General features: G+C 41.2%; 1 protein-coding gene across 1 annotated transcript in view; it reads right to left on the reverse strand.

The window, feature by feature from the left end:
• Positions 1 to 18,511, reverse strand: part of COL22A1 (collagen type XXII alpha 1 chain) — a gene marked incomplete at both ends in the record, with an annotated part of 204,329 nt that overhangs the window by 75,745 nt on the left and 110,073 nt on the right. The window contains 7 exons of the mRNA XM_080611527.1: positions 1,922 to 1,975; positions 9,792 to 9,845; positions 10,776 to 10,829; positions 11,703 to 11,732; positions 13,317 to 13,352; positions 15,597 to 15,650; positions 17,349 to 17,402. Coding sequence (XP_080467653.1) covers positions 1,922 to 1,975; positions 9,792 to 9,845; positions 10,776 to 10,829; positions 11,703 to 11,732; positions 13,317 to 13,352; positions 15,597 to 15,650; positions 17,349 to 17,402 — 336 coding nt within the window. The remainder of the gene's footprint in view (positions 1 to 1,921; positions 1,976 to 9,791; positions 9,846 to 10,775; positions 10,830 to 11,702; positions 11,733 to 13,316; positions 13,353 to 15,596; positions 15,651 to 17,348; positions 17,403 to 18,511) is intronic.

Here is an 18,511-nt window from a genome sequence, read left to right on the forward strand (position 1 = left end):
CCCCCTGCCATGGCCAGAGATGCCTCACTCTAGCCTATATCATCCAAGGCTCTGTCCAACCTGACCTTGAACACTGCCAGGGATGGAGCATTCACCACTTTTTTGGGCAGCCTATTCCAGTGCCTCACCACCCTTACAGGGAAGAACTTCTTGCTTATATCTAACCTGAACTTCCCCTGTTTCAGTTTAAACCTGTCACTCCTTGTTCTATCACTACAGTCCCTGATGAAGAGTCCCTCTCTGGCATCCTTGTAGCCCCCTTGAGGTACTGGAAGGCTGCTGATATTTTTAAGCCACTGGAAATAGTGTCTATCTACATTCCACTTGCAGGCTGCTGATGAAATACTTGTAAAGCAGAGACTGTACCAAAGGAAAAAGACTCAAAAACCATGTGAACCAGTATCGAGTGGTGTTTTGCAGGGTGAGGTTCCCAGCTGGACACAAGAGCCCTCAACCTGCACAGGGTCTCAAGCCTTTGGATCGTCTCTCTGACATCCTCATTTCATTAGGAAACATCTGCCACAGAACCATTTCTAGATCATGTTTCCTGTTACAAGGACTAAGCTTGCCAGAGGAAATACATGAAGACACAGCGTCAGCTACCTAGCAGCGCACTGTCTGATGCCACACACCACCAACAGCTGTAGAAATGGGGGCTCTTTATTCCTGCCCCAAACTTAACTGGAAACAAAATCCCAGAGCCAAAGACCCTGTTTGTGAATTTGTTATTGAAAGAATGAATGTAGTGATAGGACAAGGGGTAACGGGTTCAAACTTCAACAGGGGAAGTTTAGATTGGATATGAAGAAGAAATTCTTTACTGTGAGGGTGGTGAGGCACTGGAATGGGTTGCCCAGGGAGGTTGTGAATGCTCCATCCTTGACGGTGTTCAAGGCCAGGCTGGATGAGGCCTTGGGTGACATGGTTTAGTGTGGGGTGTCCCTGCCCATGGCAGGGGGGTTGGAACTGGATGATCTTAAGGTCCTTTCCAACCCTAACTATTCTATGATTCTATGAAATGCTCAGATTTATCCTGAATGGCCATCTTAAAGTGAGGTTGCATCTTTCCTGCTCGAGGATCATCTCTGCAGATACTTTTCATATTGCAGGTGATGACCCTACAAAGTGCCTCGGGTCAGCTACAAAGTTAGCAAGAAGACAAGCCAGAGGCAAGTGTCAGTGTTCTTACAATATGGGGCAGAATATGTTCATCCAAGGTGGAGCCAAATCCTTAATACACACAGCACTATTTTGCCCTTATGACGTTACAGATGGTGCAATTTGGAGCACTAACTTGCCAAAGGCTTTTAAAAAATAGCAGCTATGGGCTCATTAACTTCAGACATCCTTTCTCAAGGGGAGAATAAACATTTAGCTTTAAGCCCCTGTCTCTACCTTCCTCAAGAAGCCAATATCTATCCCTCTATAACAAGTAGCAATGTGAGCAACAAAGCCGCAAAACCAGTCTTGTGTTCAAGTAAGTGTGCTTTCTGAATAGCAAATACCTTTTAAAATGCTTCTTCCCTCAAGACTGCAGCACAGGAGGTACCACCGCAATTGCCAGTTCACACAGCCAACAATTAGCTGAGACATTGCCCTAAATATTACGAAACACAAATCATTGCTTTCCTTCCAGAATGAAGGACAAGCAATGGGGAAATCACACACAAAACAAGTCCTTATGTGCCTGTTCAAAGATGCTGGAAAACTGCGGAAGGTAAAAGTAATTGCTGAATAACAGGCAGGTTTCTCTCAATCACAACAGGATATTAGTTTGGCTCTTAAAGGAGAAACACCAGCTTCAGAGACAGTGCAGATGAGAAGAGAAAGACATGGTATGTTGCATTGTGGTTCCCAAGTCACCTTGCATCAAAATATGTTTTTCCACATATTATATCAAAATGAAGAAATTATCACTTACCTGAGGGCCGATCAGACCATTGATTCCTGGGAATCCTGGTTCTCCCTTTTTACCCTGCATGTTCAACAGAGGAGAAACATCAGAAGCTATAGCAAAGACTGCTATTGACCTTCCAAAGTCTTTTACCCCAAAACTGGTAAAACACCACAACATGGATACACAAAACACAAAAGCTAGAAGCAAAGGCAGCAGACGCCATTTAGATGTGAAACTTCAGTTGTCTTTGATGGGTCTGTATCTCCCAGACTGTGACAATAGCTCTGCTTTATGCATTAAAAAAGAAAATAATGAAGAACTCTGGTGCATGGATGAATATAAAAATTCACAATCTCTAAGCCAGGAAACAGTAATCCATGAAGCATTTCTAACTAGGGCTGGCATTGCCACCATTACTTCTCTGCAAGCAAAAGAAGATTCCTCCAGAGGAGCCAGAGAGCTTCATTGGTGCCAAGGATATGCCAGAACCTGGACTAAACCCTTGAGACAAGTCCACCTACATGGATGCTGAGGGACCTGTGCTCCCCATGTGTTTGATCTCAAATAGATCACAGGGAAAAAGTCCTACATGAGTAAAATGAAGACGAAACGATGGAATAAGGAAGCATGAAGTGCTGGAGTTAAGGCAGAGGTTGGATTTGTTTACAGCTGACTTGCTGTGCTACTTTGGGCAAGTCATAGACGTGTAATACACACTCAACCATTAATACATCTGAGGTTGTTAATAATATACTAGGGGGATACAAGAGGACTCATGTAAACATCCAAGAGACAGAAAAGTGATTTTTTTTTTTCCTCCCTTATTTCTACTTCTCATCCAAACTGATCTTCCTTTTAGAAGGATATTACAATTAAGCAAGTTTCATGTCACTGGTAATGTGATGGGTCATACAGATGAGTAAGAATATATAAAATTTTCCCTTTATTTTTCTTTCTTGAACTATGTCCAGAAACAAAGCCTATAAATGACAGCTTCTTGCTGACTTGAATGAAAACATCACAAACAACACATCGTATTTTCTCTAGTTTTGACTGAGATTCATCAGCTGGTGTGTCAGAATCTGAACTATTCATTACTTTTCTCATAACAATAAAAAAAGTCTGCTGTCATATACAGAATTTAAGAAGAAAATTAAGAGCAATTATGAGGTCCATGGAGTTTGTAGTCATTTCCAGGACACTAATAGCAATCAGAATCTGCACTATATACTCAAGTAAATGCACTATTCATGAGTGCTGCTCCCACTCTCAACATCCATCACTTCTTTGCATGTCAAAGCCAAAAAAGAGACCATTTTTAATCTGAAGGACTTATACCAACACATGATTCAACATGCATTTGCTGATTTTGCCAACTGCAAGGTGACCATGCAAAGGACATGGTTAAAATACCCATTTAAATAAATAAGCTATGAATAGAGTAGGATGTGGTATGTGTGGCCAGATTTGGGAGATGAGTACAGCTTCCTACCAACATGGAAGCTACACATTAAAGGTGGCTGATTCCACAGCTACCACACTGACACCAATGTGCAACACAGAGTAACCGATGCCTTCACATCCCACCAACCTCGCTTGTCACTGGGCATAATTTAGCACCCACCTTGTACCTCCCTTTGCAATATTTATGCATCTCCTTATACTCTAATTCAGAGATTGCATTAGAGGCAGGAACCCAATTTAAACACTTTTGATAATCCTTTGAAAGAGAAAAATGGAATTAGCTTTACACTAGTGTTCATGCCAACAAAATGGGAATGAGCCTTGGAACCTTGCAAGTGAAGAGATTCGAGCAGTACACGTAGACCTTATTTTGGAGGTTCAGAAGGTCCAAACAAGGGGGTGGCTTTAGCAGCTTTACAGGTTAAGGACATTATCTTGTTGCGGTTTGCTGAACCACTGCTTTTGGGAAACTTGGTCCTACCTGTAAAATATTACTTGGGGAACCTGAGGAAGGTTGCAGCAGCACCACCTTCTCTCCAAACCCATCTCAAGAGCTGAAGAGGCAGCGAAAGGGCATACTTTGCCTTCTGTGACAAGTACACATCAATTGTGCTGTTTCCATATTGATGACTGAGCACACTAATCTGCAGCAGCAATAAGCGATCTGAGAGGAGCCCATCCTGTCCTTGGGTATAATTCTGAGAACTTTAGTGTTTTATAAAACACTGAGAAATCCCCTAAAGCAACATGTAATTGTATTGACAGAGAAGCTGAGAGCGTAATTTCCCATTGTGAAAGGGACACTTTGGCCACTGAGAAATTAGCCAAAATCAAACTACAAGAGGTTTGCTCCGTAACATTATAGACTGCCTATAAAGTACAGAAATCCTTGCTGGGAGAAATTATACCTATGAGAGCAAAGCTCAGCAAAACGTCACGTTGCCTAATAATGACAGAGAAAACCAGCAAGTATGCTGTTAACTTATAGTAAGAATGAGCTAAATGTGTAAAAATGTGTATTCTTTGACTATATGAAATATATGTTATTTGCCTTCATCATCAATTTGAAAAATAGCACAGTTAAAAGTGTGTGTTTTATAGGAAATGGATATATTTACTTCACTGGCAATTACAGCTTTACTCTGAATATAACCTGCACCATCAATCCCTGGAGCATCTCTCTTACAAGGAGAGATTGTGGGAGCTGGGCCTGTTTAGTCTAGAAAAGAGCAGACTGAAAGGGGATCTCATCCATGCAGATCAGTATCTCAAAGGCAGGTGCCAGGAGGATGGGGCCAGACTCCTTTCAGTGGTGCCTGGTGACAGGATGAAGAGCAATGGCCATAAACTAAAACACAACCAGTTTCACTTCAACATGAGGAAGCACTTCTTTATGTTGAGGGTGGCAGAGCGCTGGAACAGGCTGCCCGGGGGGCTGTGGAATCTCACTCTCTGAAGACATTCAAACCCCACCATGGACATGTTCCTGTGTAACCTGCTCTGGGTGGCCCTGCCTTGGCAGGGGGTCGGTGATGATCTTCAGAAGGCCCTTCCAACCCTAATGATAGGTCATTTCTGCCCCAGCATCAAACACACAAAGAAGAGCTCAGAAGCCCTCCAGAAATGTAAATTTATCTCCCCTGTGACACCTTACAGACATAAACCTCTAATGCATTGGCAAGTGCTCTTTAACATCTCTCCATGGTGGAGGGTATGTCACAAACCTAGTCTGCCTCAGTTGTAACAGGATCCTTTAGCTCTATTGTGAAACAAATAGGCAGCACTTACTCAGCCTTATAGCCTTGTAATCCAGTTGTAGAGTCATGAAAGTTCTGTTAAGCTTTTTGTGTTACTCTGACTATGGGAATAAACATTCAGAGGATGTGGACAGATGAACATGAAAACCTGCTACAACATGACAGCTGAATTAAAGATGCAGAAGACATCTCTTTGGAACTCACTCCTGGAGCTGTGCTCCTTCCTCTTGCCTTCAACCTGACAGACCTTGACATTGTACTTTACAATTAGCTCACAAAAAAGGGTCTTGTAGTAAAATTGTTCTAAGTTATCTCTGTTTCTACACCCAACTCTCATGCTGTGCTTTGCATGAATTATTTTGTGCATGAAGGAACTTGAATTGGGGGAATTACTTGAATTACTTATCTGCTTGACTCATGTACATTGGAGTCTTACACATGGAGAAGAATATTCATTAAAGGTTACTACCTTCAAAAGATGCTTTCCATTATTTTTTCCCCATAAGACTATTCTCACCAGGCTATGAGATCCTGTATTTTGGGTTTTTACTTGTTTAGCACTGATTGTTCTTTGAGCATGGGAAAATGCTGACAATGCAAATTTAGCAAACTGGGCGGCAATACGGCACATCAAACTCAAATTGGTCTGGGTAGCTGCTACCTGATACCTACGTGGGAACTGCTGATATAGAATAAATATTCTCTCTTTGTTTCCTTCTGAAATTTCAATCACTCTAATGAACTTGTATCATTTCAGTAAGAGGCAAATTCTTGAAATCCAAGTTATTGAGCGCACTTCGGAAGAACCCTGTGTTTAGGCTGGATTACCCACAGATCTTCAAGCTTTCTAGGAGCATGTCATACGTCTGCACCTTTTGTGTCTATCAAGCAAGTTGGGGGTATTTCCAACTAATATTTCAGTAGATCAGGTGTCAAAAACTGAAAAGCGGAATCAAAGTACTTCAATTCTCTTCAACTTCACAGAAGAAAAAGACAGGAAGAGGAGAAAAAATAAACTGAGCCAGTACTGGTGCTTAGTCTTAAGCATTCTTAAAGAAACTGTAACATGGTCTTAAGCAATCTGTGATGCCAAGGCCAGAAGAAACCTTAGGCCATTAGAAGCCCCGATGGCAGATCTTCTTGATCCCACTTGGTTATTGGTTATTCAGCCACACCTATATCACACATCAGCAGAAGACTCTGCAACTGCTCCAAGAAATGTGCAGTTTAAACAAGGGTGATGGAACAAAAGTTTATGCAAGTACAACAAATGTATTTAAATGAAAGATTAAGCTTTCATGAAATTAAACTGGCACTTTCTTGACTATAATACAAATGGTGACCCTTTAAATATAATGCCTTGCTTATTTGAGACCGTACTCTTTTATTGTATTCTTGTATTCCATGTATTCTTTTATTTCTTCAGCAGTAACAGGAACACCAACTTCAGGCCAAAAGAACATCATACTTCCTCTTTTCCTAGATAATCTTTCCAAGCTGTGTGACCTTGCTGCTGTCAGCCAAACTGTCACTGGGGTATTTGGCACAATATCTCATCTTCAATGAAATCTACACACTGGTGTAGGTGGCTTCTGCATTATATTTCTAACACCCCCCTAGCTGTCCTTGCAGAGGTCAGGATCCTTTATTTCCAGTAGTCTGTGTTATGAGACATGAATTCTCATGTGAAATGGTTCCAAACACATCTTTAGTCCATTAGTAGTTTGCGCCAGCTACATTACAGTTGACTAAAACACTGCAGGCTTCTAAGAACTCCAACAAATGGTCATAATCTTCATCCCTGTGTCAGGACAGGAGCTCTGTGAGTGTGCGGACTTCGTTTATGTCTTGGACCATAATGCAAAACTGAGGTTGAATCATACTGTAAGCCAGTAACAGCATACTATTTGAAACGGTCCTGAAGTCAGCTTTGCACTGTAACCTGCCCTTTACGGTACAAGATATTAGTCAGAATATTTGCAAAGTACCTCAAGAACCAAATCTTCACAAGATATAAATTGCACCATCGTATCTTGAAAACCCGCCTGTACAAAACAGCAGAGTGACCAGGCAAGCAGATGGTTAGTGATTTTCATCTGTTCTACACAGCTAAAAAAGGGTCCCAAGTCTGTCTGTAGCTGTGTTTGATTTTTCTGTCCTTACTATAATGAGGTACCACCTATATTAAGTACAGTGGGCCAGGGCTCCCTGCACAAGAGCACAGGAGCTTGTGCTCATGCAGCTAAACTTCTCACAAACAAGGATGGTCTTTGTCATCTAGATACAATCAACTTGTAAAGCAGGAACGTTTGTGGGATACTGCTATTTGGGATGACCCAAATGTATGCTGGGGAACATGCTCGATGTTAAACAAACCCATGCTCACACTGCTGCTCTGGCTGTTTGGTTTGCCTACATACTTCTACAGTCTTACACTCCTGCCCCGACTGACAAGAGGTGCAGAGATGAAGAGATGTGAGAGTCTTAGAATAGAATCATATAATGGTTTAGAATTATTTAGGTTGGAAAGGACCCTTAAGATGATCAAGTCAGCTGTTAACACTACTACTACCAAATTCACTAATAAACCATGCCCCTAAGCACTACACCCTCGTGTCTTTTAAATACCTCCAGGGATGGCAGCTCAACCACTTCCCTGGGCAGCCTGTTCCAGTGCTTGACAACACTTTTGGGAAGATCTTTTTCCTAATGTCCAGTCAACAAGCCAAGTCTTACAACAGCTAGAACTGAAGCCACAACTGAAACTGAGGCATTGTGACTCCGTCTTACGTCTTCAACACCAGGCTATGCTGCTAGAGAGCCTTCTTGCTTGAGTGTGTGCAAGAGAATTCTCTACAGCTCTGAGCTGTGCCTTCAGAGTCTGTCCTTACCTCACATCCAGTATTTAAAACTAGACCCAAAGAGAGAAGATCCCTGATCTTGGTGTTTTAACTTCTAAGCCTGTCTAGAGACTGCTTTTTTGGCTCTGTTTTCAGCCAAATTTATGTGAGATGGTAATCAATGCCTGGATTTATATTTGTGCTTTGTCAAGAACAGTACTAATGGTGAATCAGTAGTACCTACTAATCTCTCTGCCACATACAGGTTATCCATGTAGATCCACCAAGTCCAAGACTTTTATTCATCTCACGTATTCACTCAGTGAATAATGGCCTTTAATTAAAAAAATGTATCTATCCACCTAAGATGCCTAGTGACTAATAAAGGCCCTTAGGAGAAGAAGTCTAACTAGCTAGACACAACAGAGTCTAGGGAAACATTCAAAGACAGTATGGATCAGATGACATCTCTAATCAAATGATCATTAGCAGGAGCACTTTGTGTCCTCTTGCAGATCCTGACGGATCACTGTCCTTTACCCAGCTAATATGCTCTATTAATCTTATTCAAGAAACTATGTTTCACAGCAGGCTTTAAAACCAAGGCAACTCAGAACTTATCAACTCAAAAGGAAAGCACAGCACACTTATTTGGTAAGGTGATATTTTCTAAAGACTGGAAAAGCACAAGAAAGCAAGTAAATGCCTTTTTTTACTGTGGCGTTAACATGAGACTGCATGCCCCATTTTCCCAAGGAGAAGATTCCTAAAACCCAAGCTTACAGCTCAATTTAATATCATGCAATCCAATGGAAAGACTGTAGACAACCATCTATCAATGCATATATTTCTTCCCTATACTGTCATTTGCCCATAGCCTACCCATGCTCACAAATAGCCCTCTCGCATCCAGTCTTTTAACAGCACTGGTGCTGACTAACATGCAAAGCAGTACAGGTAACCCCCATGATCTCCTCTATGGATCAAAGCTATGATCAAGTCTCTGTGACTAATTAAAAGGTAACCCATCAAACAGCAATACTGAGACTGAAGTGACTGATTCTACAAAGGTTAAACAAGTATCTCTCTTCTACTCTTATCCATTATCTAGCCAGACGTTCTTCATACAAATGGGCTGAAGTAAGGAAAGGCAGGTTTAGTGTGAGGTGTCCCTGCCCATAGCAGGGGGTTGGAACTGGATGATCTTAAGGTCCTTTCCAACCCTAACTATTCTATGATTCTAGGTTCAGAGCATGCATGTAATAATATCAGGCCCGCTATGGAATTTACTTTTTAACAGTACTTAAATATTTCAAGACATCATTCTGAGTCAGAGAAAAGCCAATATTTGTTAGCAAGAGGAATCTACCTAAGGTCCTGGTGGAGAACGGCAACCTGTGTGTGATTCTCTTTGAGTACAGACCAAACAGGACAGAAAACAAAAAGTATTGCAAGTGTCTTTTCATTTATCTGACTTCCAGGACACCAGTAGTCCTCTGAACTTCCTACCTGTTCAGATTACAAGTGGCTCTACACACTCAGAGTCATACTGAGAATCCTCTTGGCAGAAAGGAGCAGATATATAGACAGGAGAGCAAATGACAAGAAATAAACTTCCATAGGTTTCCACAGAGCACTGCACACAATATGTGGACTCCAAGAAGTTCCAATAGTTGCTGATACATAAAAAAGGAACAGAAGAAAGGATCTGGGCCCCCAGGATCCTTAAATGAGTAGAAAAGTGTACGTAAAGTGGGTCAAATTACCAAAACTCATTGAACAAAACTATCCCCTGCCTTTTGAGATATATAATAAATAAAAAGAGCAACTCACCCTTGTACCTGGTACACCAGGGATTCCAGGCTTGCCTTCCAGACCAGGTTCTCCCTTTGAAAGTGAAAAGTTTTAGGAAATTAACTGAGGTAAGAAAAACTAATGAACTAGATAATCTTTTCCCAGCTGGTTTGTGCTACCATTACTGCATGGCTACCTAGACAACTCTTACCTGATAATTATGTTGTCCTGTGGGCAGAAGAGAATAAGAAAATAGGATAGAGAAAAGTGACAATGCCCTGATTAAACACAGAGCACACAACTGTATTTAAATTACACAATTAAAACCAGGTAAATTACAGAATTAAACCTAGTTTTGCCTAAGTAACACATCTTCACAATGCCATCAATTTTACAAACTCAATCAATACTGAAACACAGCAAACCTTTCAAAGATGAGGAAATACAAAGTATTTGCAAATGGAGCAGCAGTGGCAGTCTCAACAGAGATATCCTGCAGAGTTGGATTATAAAGTATAACTAGAATGAGCTACAATTAAGTCAAAAGTAAGAACGTTGGTGTGTCTAAATTGTTGCAAAATGTATGGTGAAGCATAAACAAACATACCCAATTCTTGTTTCACCCACAAAATATTTTAGCCAGGACCTTGTGGCATAAAGCCAACCCCTTTTAAGAGCAACCTTAAACAGAATAGCCTACAACTTTGCAGTTAGTGCTTCTCTGAGGTGTGCTGAATGCCCATACCACTCTTCAGGATGTTAGAAAAGCAATCAGGGTCTGCATAACAGCAGCCTTGAGGCAAAGTCTGCCCATGTCATAGAATCATAGAATGATGTCCTGGGTGCCGCCTCCATATGTTCAGAGTGGTCATCCACAGCAGGAGACCTCAAAACAGTGAAGAGGAGGCTGGGGCATTGTTTAGATCTTAGTGCCTGAATAATGTATAAGATTTTCAAGTATGCCTCAATGCCAGACTGAATTCCAGTTTCTGGGAATTGCAAATGGTGAGAGAAACTACTTACTGGAGGTCCAGGAAGTCCAGGTTGGCCTTGTGGTCCTCGTGGCCCAGGCATTCCCTACAGAAATGGGTTTTTTTAAATAGCATTAATATATCTGTGTGAAAAATTATATGGGCGCATTAGTCATGTCGGCCATCATGAAAGACCTATACCACCCCTTTCCTCAAAGGTCCTAAGAACCAGTGCAGAGACCAGCTGATTTTCTCCTTACTCCTTGAGCTACTTAAATTATCAGTACTTATTAGACTGCACAGACAGAACCACCCACACTCAGCAGGCATTTATCCCTAACTGGCTCTTTGTTTTTCAAAGGTAGTAACTCAACCGAAGACTTGGGATTATCCTGGATATTCCAATAAAGCACTGTGGGTTGGGGTTTGGTGCTGGAGAAAAGCAATTCTTGCAAAAACAGCATCCACAGGCATTTCTCCTGAGCCAGCACAGCTGTGAAGGGCTTTAAGGTATCATTTATATGATGCATGTCATTATATTAAATAACAGTTAAATACAAATTATGCACCTATTGACACAAAATCAAAGTGTAAATATATTTTGCTTATATGTTCGAGTAACAGATTGAAGCAGCAGGTGTCTTGCCCCTATTTGAGTGCCCAGGTTCAGAGGCAAACTAGTATAAAACTCAAATACAGTTTAACTTTCATATTAACTCTTCCCTAGACTTCAAGAATTGTGTAGCTGACTCTCAAATTCATGCCTTTCATTCATGTTACATTCAACACATTTGAAAAGGACATTTGCTGTTTATTTTCTCCACCATAAATAGGAAAACTTCTTTCCTGATGTCCTGAAAATGCTTCTTATCTATCTTAACTTAGAAGTACTATTATAAAGCAAAATCTAACCTGATAGGCAATTGAACTACATACGAGTATCCTTGCAATGGAAGAATAGATATTGAATCTCTCTTACTTGCTCTCCTTTTAGGCCTTCAATATGTACCTGCAATAAAAATGCAGAGTCATAAAGGATAAAAAGAGGAAAGACAACGCAGAAGGTGCCAGAGGTATGATGGTTCCCCACAGTGTATTTTTATCCCCACACCATTCCCTTGAGATGCACACTAACTGCTACAGCTCCTCAAATTCTTCTTCAGGCTGCTTTCTATTTAAACAGCTTGGACCGACACAAGATTTGCTCGCTCAGTTACTATGCAGTGATTTGTGTGTCTGCCTAAGCAGTAAGAACTTAATTCAATATCTCATCAGTAAGTTAGTAAATTCTTATTTTAAATCACAAAGATCCATTGAATGCAGAAGGCATCATGTAAATACCAGGCTGACTGGATATGGTGCATGCTCAGGCTGTTCTCCACCCACCCCCTGGAACTTCAAGCTCATTTTCAAGTTTTATACGTATCTTTCACAGCCTCTTGGTAACTACTCTCACATCACCAATCTCACGTTTAAGCTGAGCAGTAAAAGGCTCTTACCCAAACAGGGGGTTTTTTCACAGCTCTCTCTTTCTCTCTCCTTTGCTTTCTACCACATTCTGGGCAAGGAAATTACCTGCTGCCTTTCTCGTGATTACCAGAGAGCTTCTCATTCTTGTCTTTAGCACCCAGCCCTTCTTCAGCGCAGTGCTACAGTTAACGCTGCCGCTATCATCATCGCTTTAATGCTTTCTACCAACAGTCCAAGGATGCTCTTTCCTAATTTTAATCCTAATATTTTTGGAAAGTAAAATGGATACTCCCAAACTGGTTGTTACCAGCCCCTGTAGAACTCAGTTCTAGACCTCTCCTCTGCATACTTTGTGGTAAACCTTCTTTCTCCATTCACTTGGAGATGATCTCTTAATACAGGAAATACTAACCTCTGGACATCCTTACATCTCTGCTGGTGATGCCTCTGGCATCAGGGAAGGAATTACTGAAGGCAGAAGGATGTACAAAGTCATGTAAATCAATTCACCTCTTTTACTTTCTCTGTTTTCTTTTTTATTTTTATCTTTGCTCTCCTGATTTCAGCACATCAGGTCCTAGTTGTGTCATATTCCACCAGGACTTTTTAAGATATAAGCCAAGGGAAGATAATTCCCCCCCATCAGAAATTACCTTTTTCTTCTCCAATCCCAACTCTCACATCCAGCCCATGACAAATGCACTCCATAATTCAAGTCAACTCTGCACTTTCATTTGCTTTTATAACTTTCACAGGCTCTATTTTCCAAAGCCCACTAAGCATCAACCCAACAACTGTCCTGGAAGCCACACAGTCCTGTCACACCTATTGCTTTCCCTGATGCACCTCAGGCAATGCTTTCATTGCTTCTTCAAGTCCTGATCTTCACATTTCAAAATATCCCAAAGTTGTGGCATTGCCTCTCCTTGTTGGAACCCACCACTTGCCTTCTTCAAAGATCTTCACTCTCTTAAACTTCATGGTTTTTGGAAGAAAAAAACCATTAAATAACATCTTTCATTTAATAATCCTCACACACACACCCCCAACTTTCACCTTCTCTTCTCATGCAATAATGCCTACAATGATTGAGAAAGCTAAAAACCAAGAAATAAATTCTTACTAAAGAGCCAGGCAATCCTGGAGGTCCTGGTTCCCCCTGCAGGGAAACATGAAAGAAAGGAGAAAACATAACACAGCACACAACATAGCATAATACATAACATAGCACAAAACAAAAGCAAACCTCTGAGTGTATTTTCCAACTGCTGTTATACATTTTTATTTCCAATACCATCTTGTAATTAATAGACATGAACATGCAATCCCAATTAACTCTGTTTTCTCTGCCCTGCAGATAAATACATGCAGGAACTTGTTGTGTTCTCCATTATTGTGATGTTATACATTGATTTTAGTGACTTAACATGACTGATGAACTGGATGCACCATAACATTAAATTCAAGCTTCAAAAGTCTTATAATAGGTCTACACATACCACACAAATAAACCTGATTGATGTTCACATCCTTAACAGACTGCAGGATGGATATTTAGGGACCAAAATGCTTTTGTTTGTTAATGACCAAAATATCTTTGCAAAAATAAAAATCAGGTGAAAATGGTACAATTTTCCCCCGAGTCGTTTTATAGAGCAGAATCACACTATAAGTGTTTGCAGGACACTGAGATGCTGTACCCTCTTTACATGATTTATTGCCATCCAGGCTATCAATTTGTTCCAGCCCATTTTATTCCAGCAGAGTCCATCATTTATAATGCTGAAAGACTAAGCATGCATAAGGTATATTCTTTACATTAGGTACAAACTAATGCAAAAGCCATCATACAGCTTCCTTTCATGCTCTATTTATTCATTATTCATGTAGGTCTCTGAATGACCTAGCATATCTTTCATGCTCTTTCCTCTTAAAGCAAGTTTAATTACTAGTTGTTATTTATTCTAAAGAGGGCCCATGCTGTGCCAGAAGGAGATACACATCCGACTGTGAAGACACACATCAGCTGCGCTGAAAGTAATGGAGCAGGGAGCTCAGCATCTTCTGGAAGTACCAAATGCAGCCACTTTAGAGATAGGAATGAAGTGTTATGAACTCAAGACAGGACGGAGCTTTGAGCAACCTGGTCTAGTGGAAGATGTCCCCTCCCATGGCAGGGGTTCATAACTAGATGAGCTTTAAGGTCTCTTCCAAACCCAATGATTATATAATCGTATGATGCCATGAAGCGGGAATGCCTTCCATTCATGCCAAAGAAATAGGTAGGAAATACCAAAACCACAATGTCACTTCTAGCAGAGAGGGAAACATAAGGCTGTCCTGGAGACTCTAACACCATAAAATAATGAGGTCAGAATTGCTGCTGAGAGCTGTGAACAATTATTTTGCAGGTAAGAGAGCTGGGCTCATTTAATTTGCTCTGAGTCAATTCTACACTTCCTGGGTCAAAAAAATGGCATCTACACACAAACTTGTTATCTTTTCCACTCACTTTTCTTAGGTGAGGAAGATTTCCTGAGCCAAACTACTCTCTACTTCTTTCTACTACTACTACGAAAGTTAGAGCAAAGGAACTACTACCAGGCATGATTTGACATTCACTTATACCAATTTCACACTGAAGCAACATCAGAAACATGATGTTAACATTTAAATGAATATAAGACTTCATATATAAATGAATATAAGCTTCACTTATACACAAATGAGACAAATATTAGGCCAACATCCCTGATATTTGAGGTGATCCTGCCCCTCTACTCTGCTCTCGTGAGACCTCACTTGGAGTATTGTGTGCAGTTCTGGTGTCCTCAACATAAAAAGGACATGGAACTGTTGGAACAAGTGCAGAGGAGGGCCACGAGGATGATCAGGGGGCTGGAGCACCTCCCGTATGGAGACAGGTTGAGAAAGTTGGGGCTGTTCAGCCTGGAGAAGAGAAGGCTGCGTGGAGACCTCAGAGCAGCTTCCAGTATCTGAAGGGGGCCTATAAGGATGCTGGGGAGGGACTCTTCATCAGGGGCTGTAGTGACAGGACAAGGGGTAATGGGTTCAAATTTAAACAGGGGAAGTTTGATTCAATATAAGGAGGAAGTTCTTTACTGTGAGGGTGGTGAGGCACTGGAGTGGGTTGTCCAGGGAAGTTGTGAATGCTCCATCCCTGACAGTGTTCAAGGCCAGGTTGGACAGAGCCTTGGGTGGCATGGTTTAGTGTGAGGTGTCCCTACCCATGGCAGGGGGGTTGGAATTGGATGATCTTAAGGTCCTTTCCAACCCAAACTGTTCTATGGTTCTATGATTCTATGATTTCTGGCACGGGGGGCCAAGGATACATTAACAAAAGTGTTTCCAAACCCCTCGTCTGCATCCCATCCCAACTCACCTTTTCTCCTTTGGTTCCACTGGCACCTGGAGGGCCGGGGCTTCCAGCAGGGCCCTAAAACAGGTAAAATTGATAGAATAATGTTTGCTTTACATAATGCAGGTCATCAGATGCCATTCCCTTAAAATACAGGAGAAAAATAAGGCTGCATGTTTGGCTGTCAGCAGCACAGTTGGCATTGCTTCATAGAGAGGAAGGGTAATAAGGATGAAGATGCCCCAGCGGCCATGATAACAGCAATCCAATTTCAGCCAGTTCAGGAGGATTGCAGTTCAGGGAGTACATCAGCATCAAACACAACACATTCAATAAAATTTAGGCATGAGGATTTGCTCACTGTTAGGTGTCTAGACATGAAAAAGGCAAAAAAAGCTTCAGAAGAACCCAATTTCTGCAATAGGGTGCCACCTGGAGAAATTGCCCCTTAGAAGTAATAAACTATCAGCATCCACCTTCACATCACTCTGCAATTTCTCACTTCATCTACATTTAGTGCAAGTAGAAACCAGCACAATAAACAACATGATGGGTATAGTGAACGTAATTCATTGTGATTCCAGTGCATCCAGCACCAGAAAACATTTCCATCTTATAAAGACAGTGATAAACACTAACTAGGCAAACACTTTCCCATGCAGAATAAACTGTGACTGAGGAATAAAGCAGAGAGAAAGCGATGATTAGGTGTCAAATCTCCTGTGGAGAAGCAGAACATTTAGTGCAAAAATGTCTATCACAGGGAGGAAGATGCAGATTTAACAAAGATTAAGACTGCTAATGACACTATACCTTGCCATCTAAATACTAAAGAGGTATCTGATATGGAAACAAAAATACTCCCCAACAGAATCGCTTTGAAACTCCAGCTGCTAAAAGAACAAGAGACTCAGGCGGCACATGGTTGTAAAGCACATTCAGACCAGAGCTCAGCAGCTGCTTTGCAGGATCAACCACCTGAAGACAAACTATACAAACAAATCCTATACTGAGGATTCAACATGCAGTTCCTCCACCTCTTCAACTGCAAAAACGTGCCTCCAAAGGATCCTTTCCCGAGAGGGAAACAGCGTAGGCAGCATGAATAAGGTGCAGAACCAGAAACCTGACGGCTTCAGGCTCAAAGGCGTCGAAGATTAACTGCATGGCTTATGGCAAATCACTTTTTAGCCTCTGCTTCTTACTCTGTCCTTTGCTATTTGGCCCAGAAGATTCTTGGGAGTAAAGGATGTCTCTCATTAAGTATCATAACCTGAGTAGTGAAAACAGTCTTGTAGGATCTGCAGATAGTTTTAGACAAAGCATTATCTGCTTAATCAGCAGAATTGTATTGATCTTTTAAACCATTTCCTGGTTTCAGCTTGTCTTAAAAATGTAAATAATTTCAAGCCTTTCTTATTGAAAACAAACCAAATGGATTAAATCCAGTTGTCCCTCTTTCATGTTGTGGGAAGGAAAAAAAAGTTTATAAAAATCAGGCTTAAACAACTGAATTTTATATGTTCTTCCTTATGTTTTTAATGAAATTTCAGACAAACATCTAAACTATCACATCTGAAGGACTGGCATTTCCTTGAAGTGTATATTGCATTACAATTTAAAAGCAAACAAAAAACCTGCGCTAACAAAGATCCATAGAATAGAGTACAGGGTCCTGCCCTAGCTCAGCAGCCATCCAGGATAAATCCCAGTTTCAGCATCAACTTCCACTGATTCCAAAGAAAAGCCTCCAGTTGTTGAGCATTTGCCACATACCTGTTTTCCCTCCAGACCTGGCTTTCCAGGGAACCCATCTAGGCCTCGTTCTCCCTGGGAAAAGAAGACAAAGAACCTCTATAACTCAGTGTTGTGAAAGTCACCATTCTGCAAGAGACATCTGCATTATCCGCTCCAGGAGTAAGGAATAAGGAGAGAAATTCAAACCAGCTCAATAGAAAATATAGAATTGTTAGGGTTGGAAAGGACCTTAAGATCATCCAGTTCCAACCCCTCTGCCATGGGCAGGGACTTATTGAAGTCCCCGCATCTCTACTATGAAGAGTTGAGGCAACCAGAAGGTGTTGCGTGCTATAGTTTTCCATGTCACCATCCTTCCCCTGGGTGCTGAGATGGATTCATGTAAACTGGACAAAGGGCACCAGGAGAACATCAGCTCTTACAAAAATAATGAATCCACAATCCAGCAATAGCTCGTTTTTACCCAGATAAGAAAAACCTGTAATTTTTCACCTTTGCTTTCTGTAACCTTGGGGCACAATTAGTCTGTTCCTATACATCTCCAGAGTTGGACAGCCCACAAAGTGCACAGGAAATTTATTCTACCACTTTATTTTCAATACCTGAAGATATGGTTTTTTCCCCATATAAGTAAACCTGACTTTTGCTTGCTACAGTTTCAGGCTAGTATGTCATTCCCCGACCCCCCACAGAGAACAGACTGTACCCTTCATCTTTACAAAGGCCTTTTATGTATTTGAAGTCTTACAAAACTCTCCCTTCAAACATTTCCAGCCTAAACAACCTCAGTGCTTTCAACTTTTCTTCATGGGCACATTTTTCAGTCCTCTGATCACATTTATTGCTCCCATTTGTGCACTGCCCACCTTTTCCACACCTTCTCACTGTAGCTAGGTGCCCGGAACTGGACACAGCTGAGGCTGACTTTGAGCAGAAAGATTATTTCATGTTTTATAGAGTATTCTTCTACTTAAATCCCAGGATAATGTTTACTCCAAACCCACTTCCTCAGGACAGCTCCTTAGTAAGCTGTTCCCAATCTGTACCAGCGTGCAATTCTCCCACAAGTATGAAGCATCCTGCAGTTCCACATTCAAGCTTAATATATTCCATATTTTAGAATCCAGGGCCTTAATAGAGACAATGACCAGATCAATAACATACTCCTGCTGAACCTCACT

Source organism: Psittacula echo, assembly GCF_963264785.1.
Source record: "Psittacula echo genome assembly, chromosome: 2".
NCBI classification, from domain to species: domain Eukaryota; kingdom Metazoa; phylum Chordata; class Aves; order Psittaciformes; family Psittacidae; genus Psittacula; species Psittacula echo.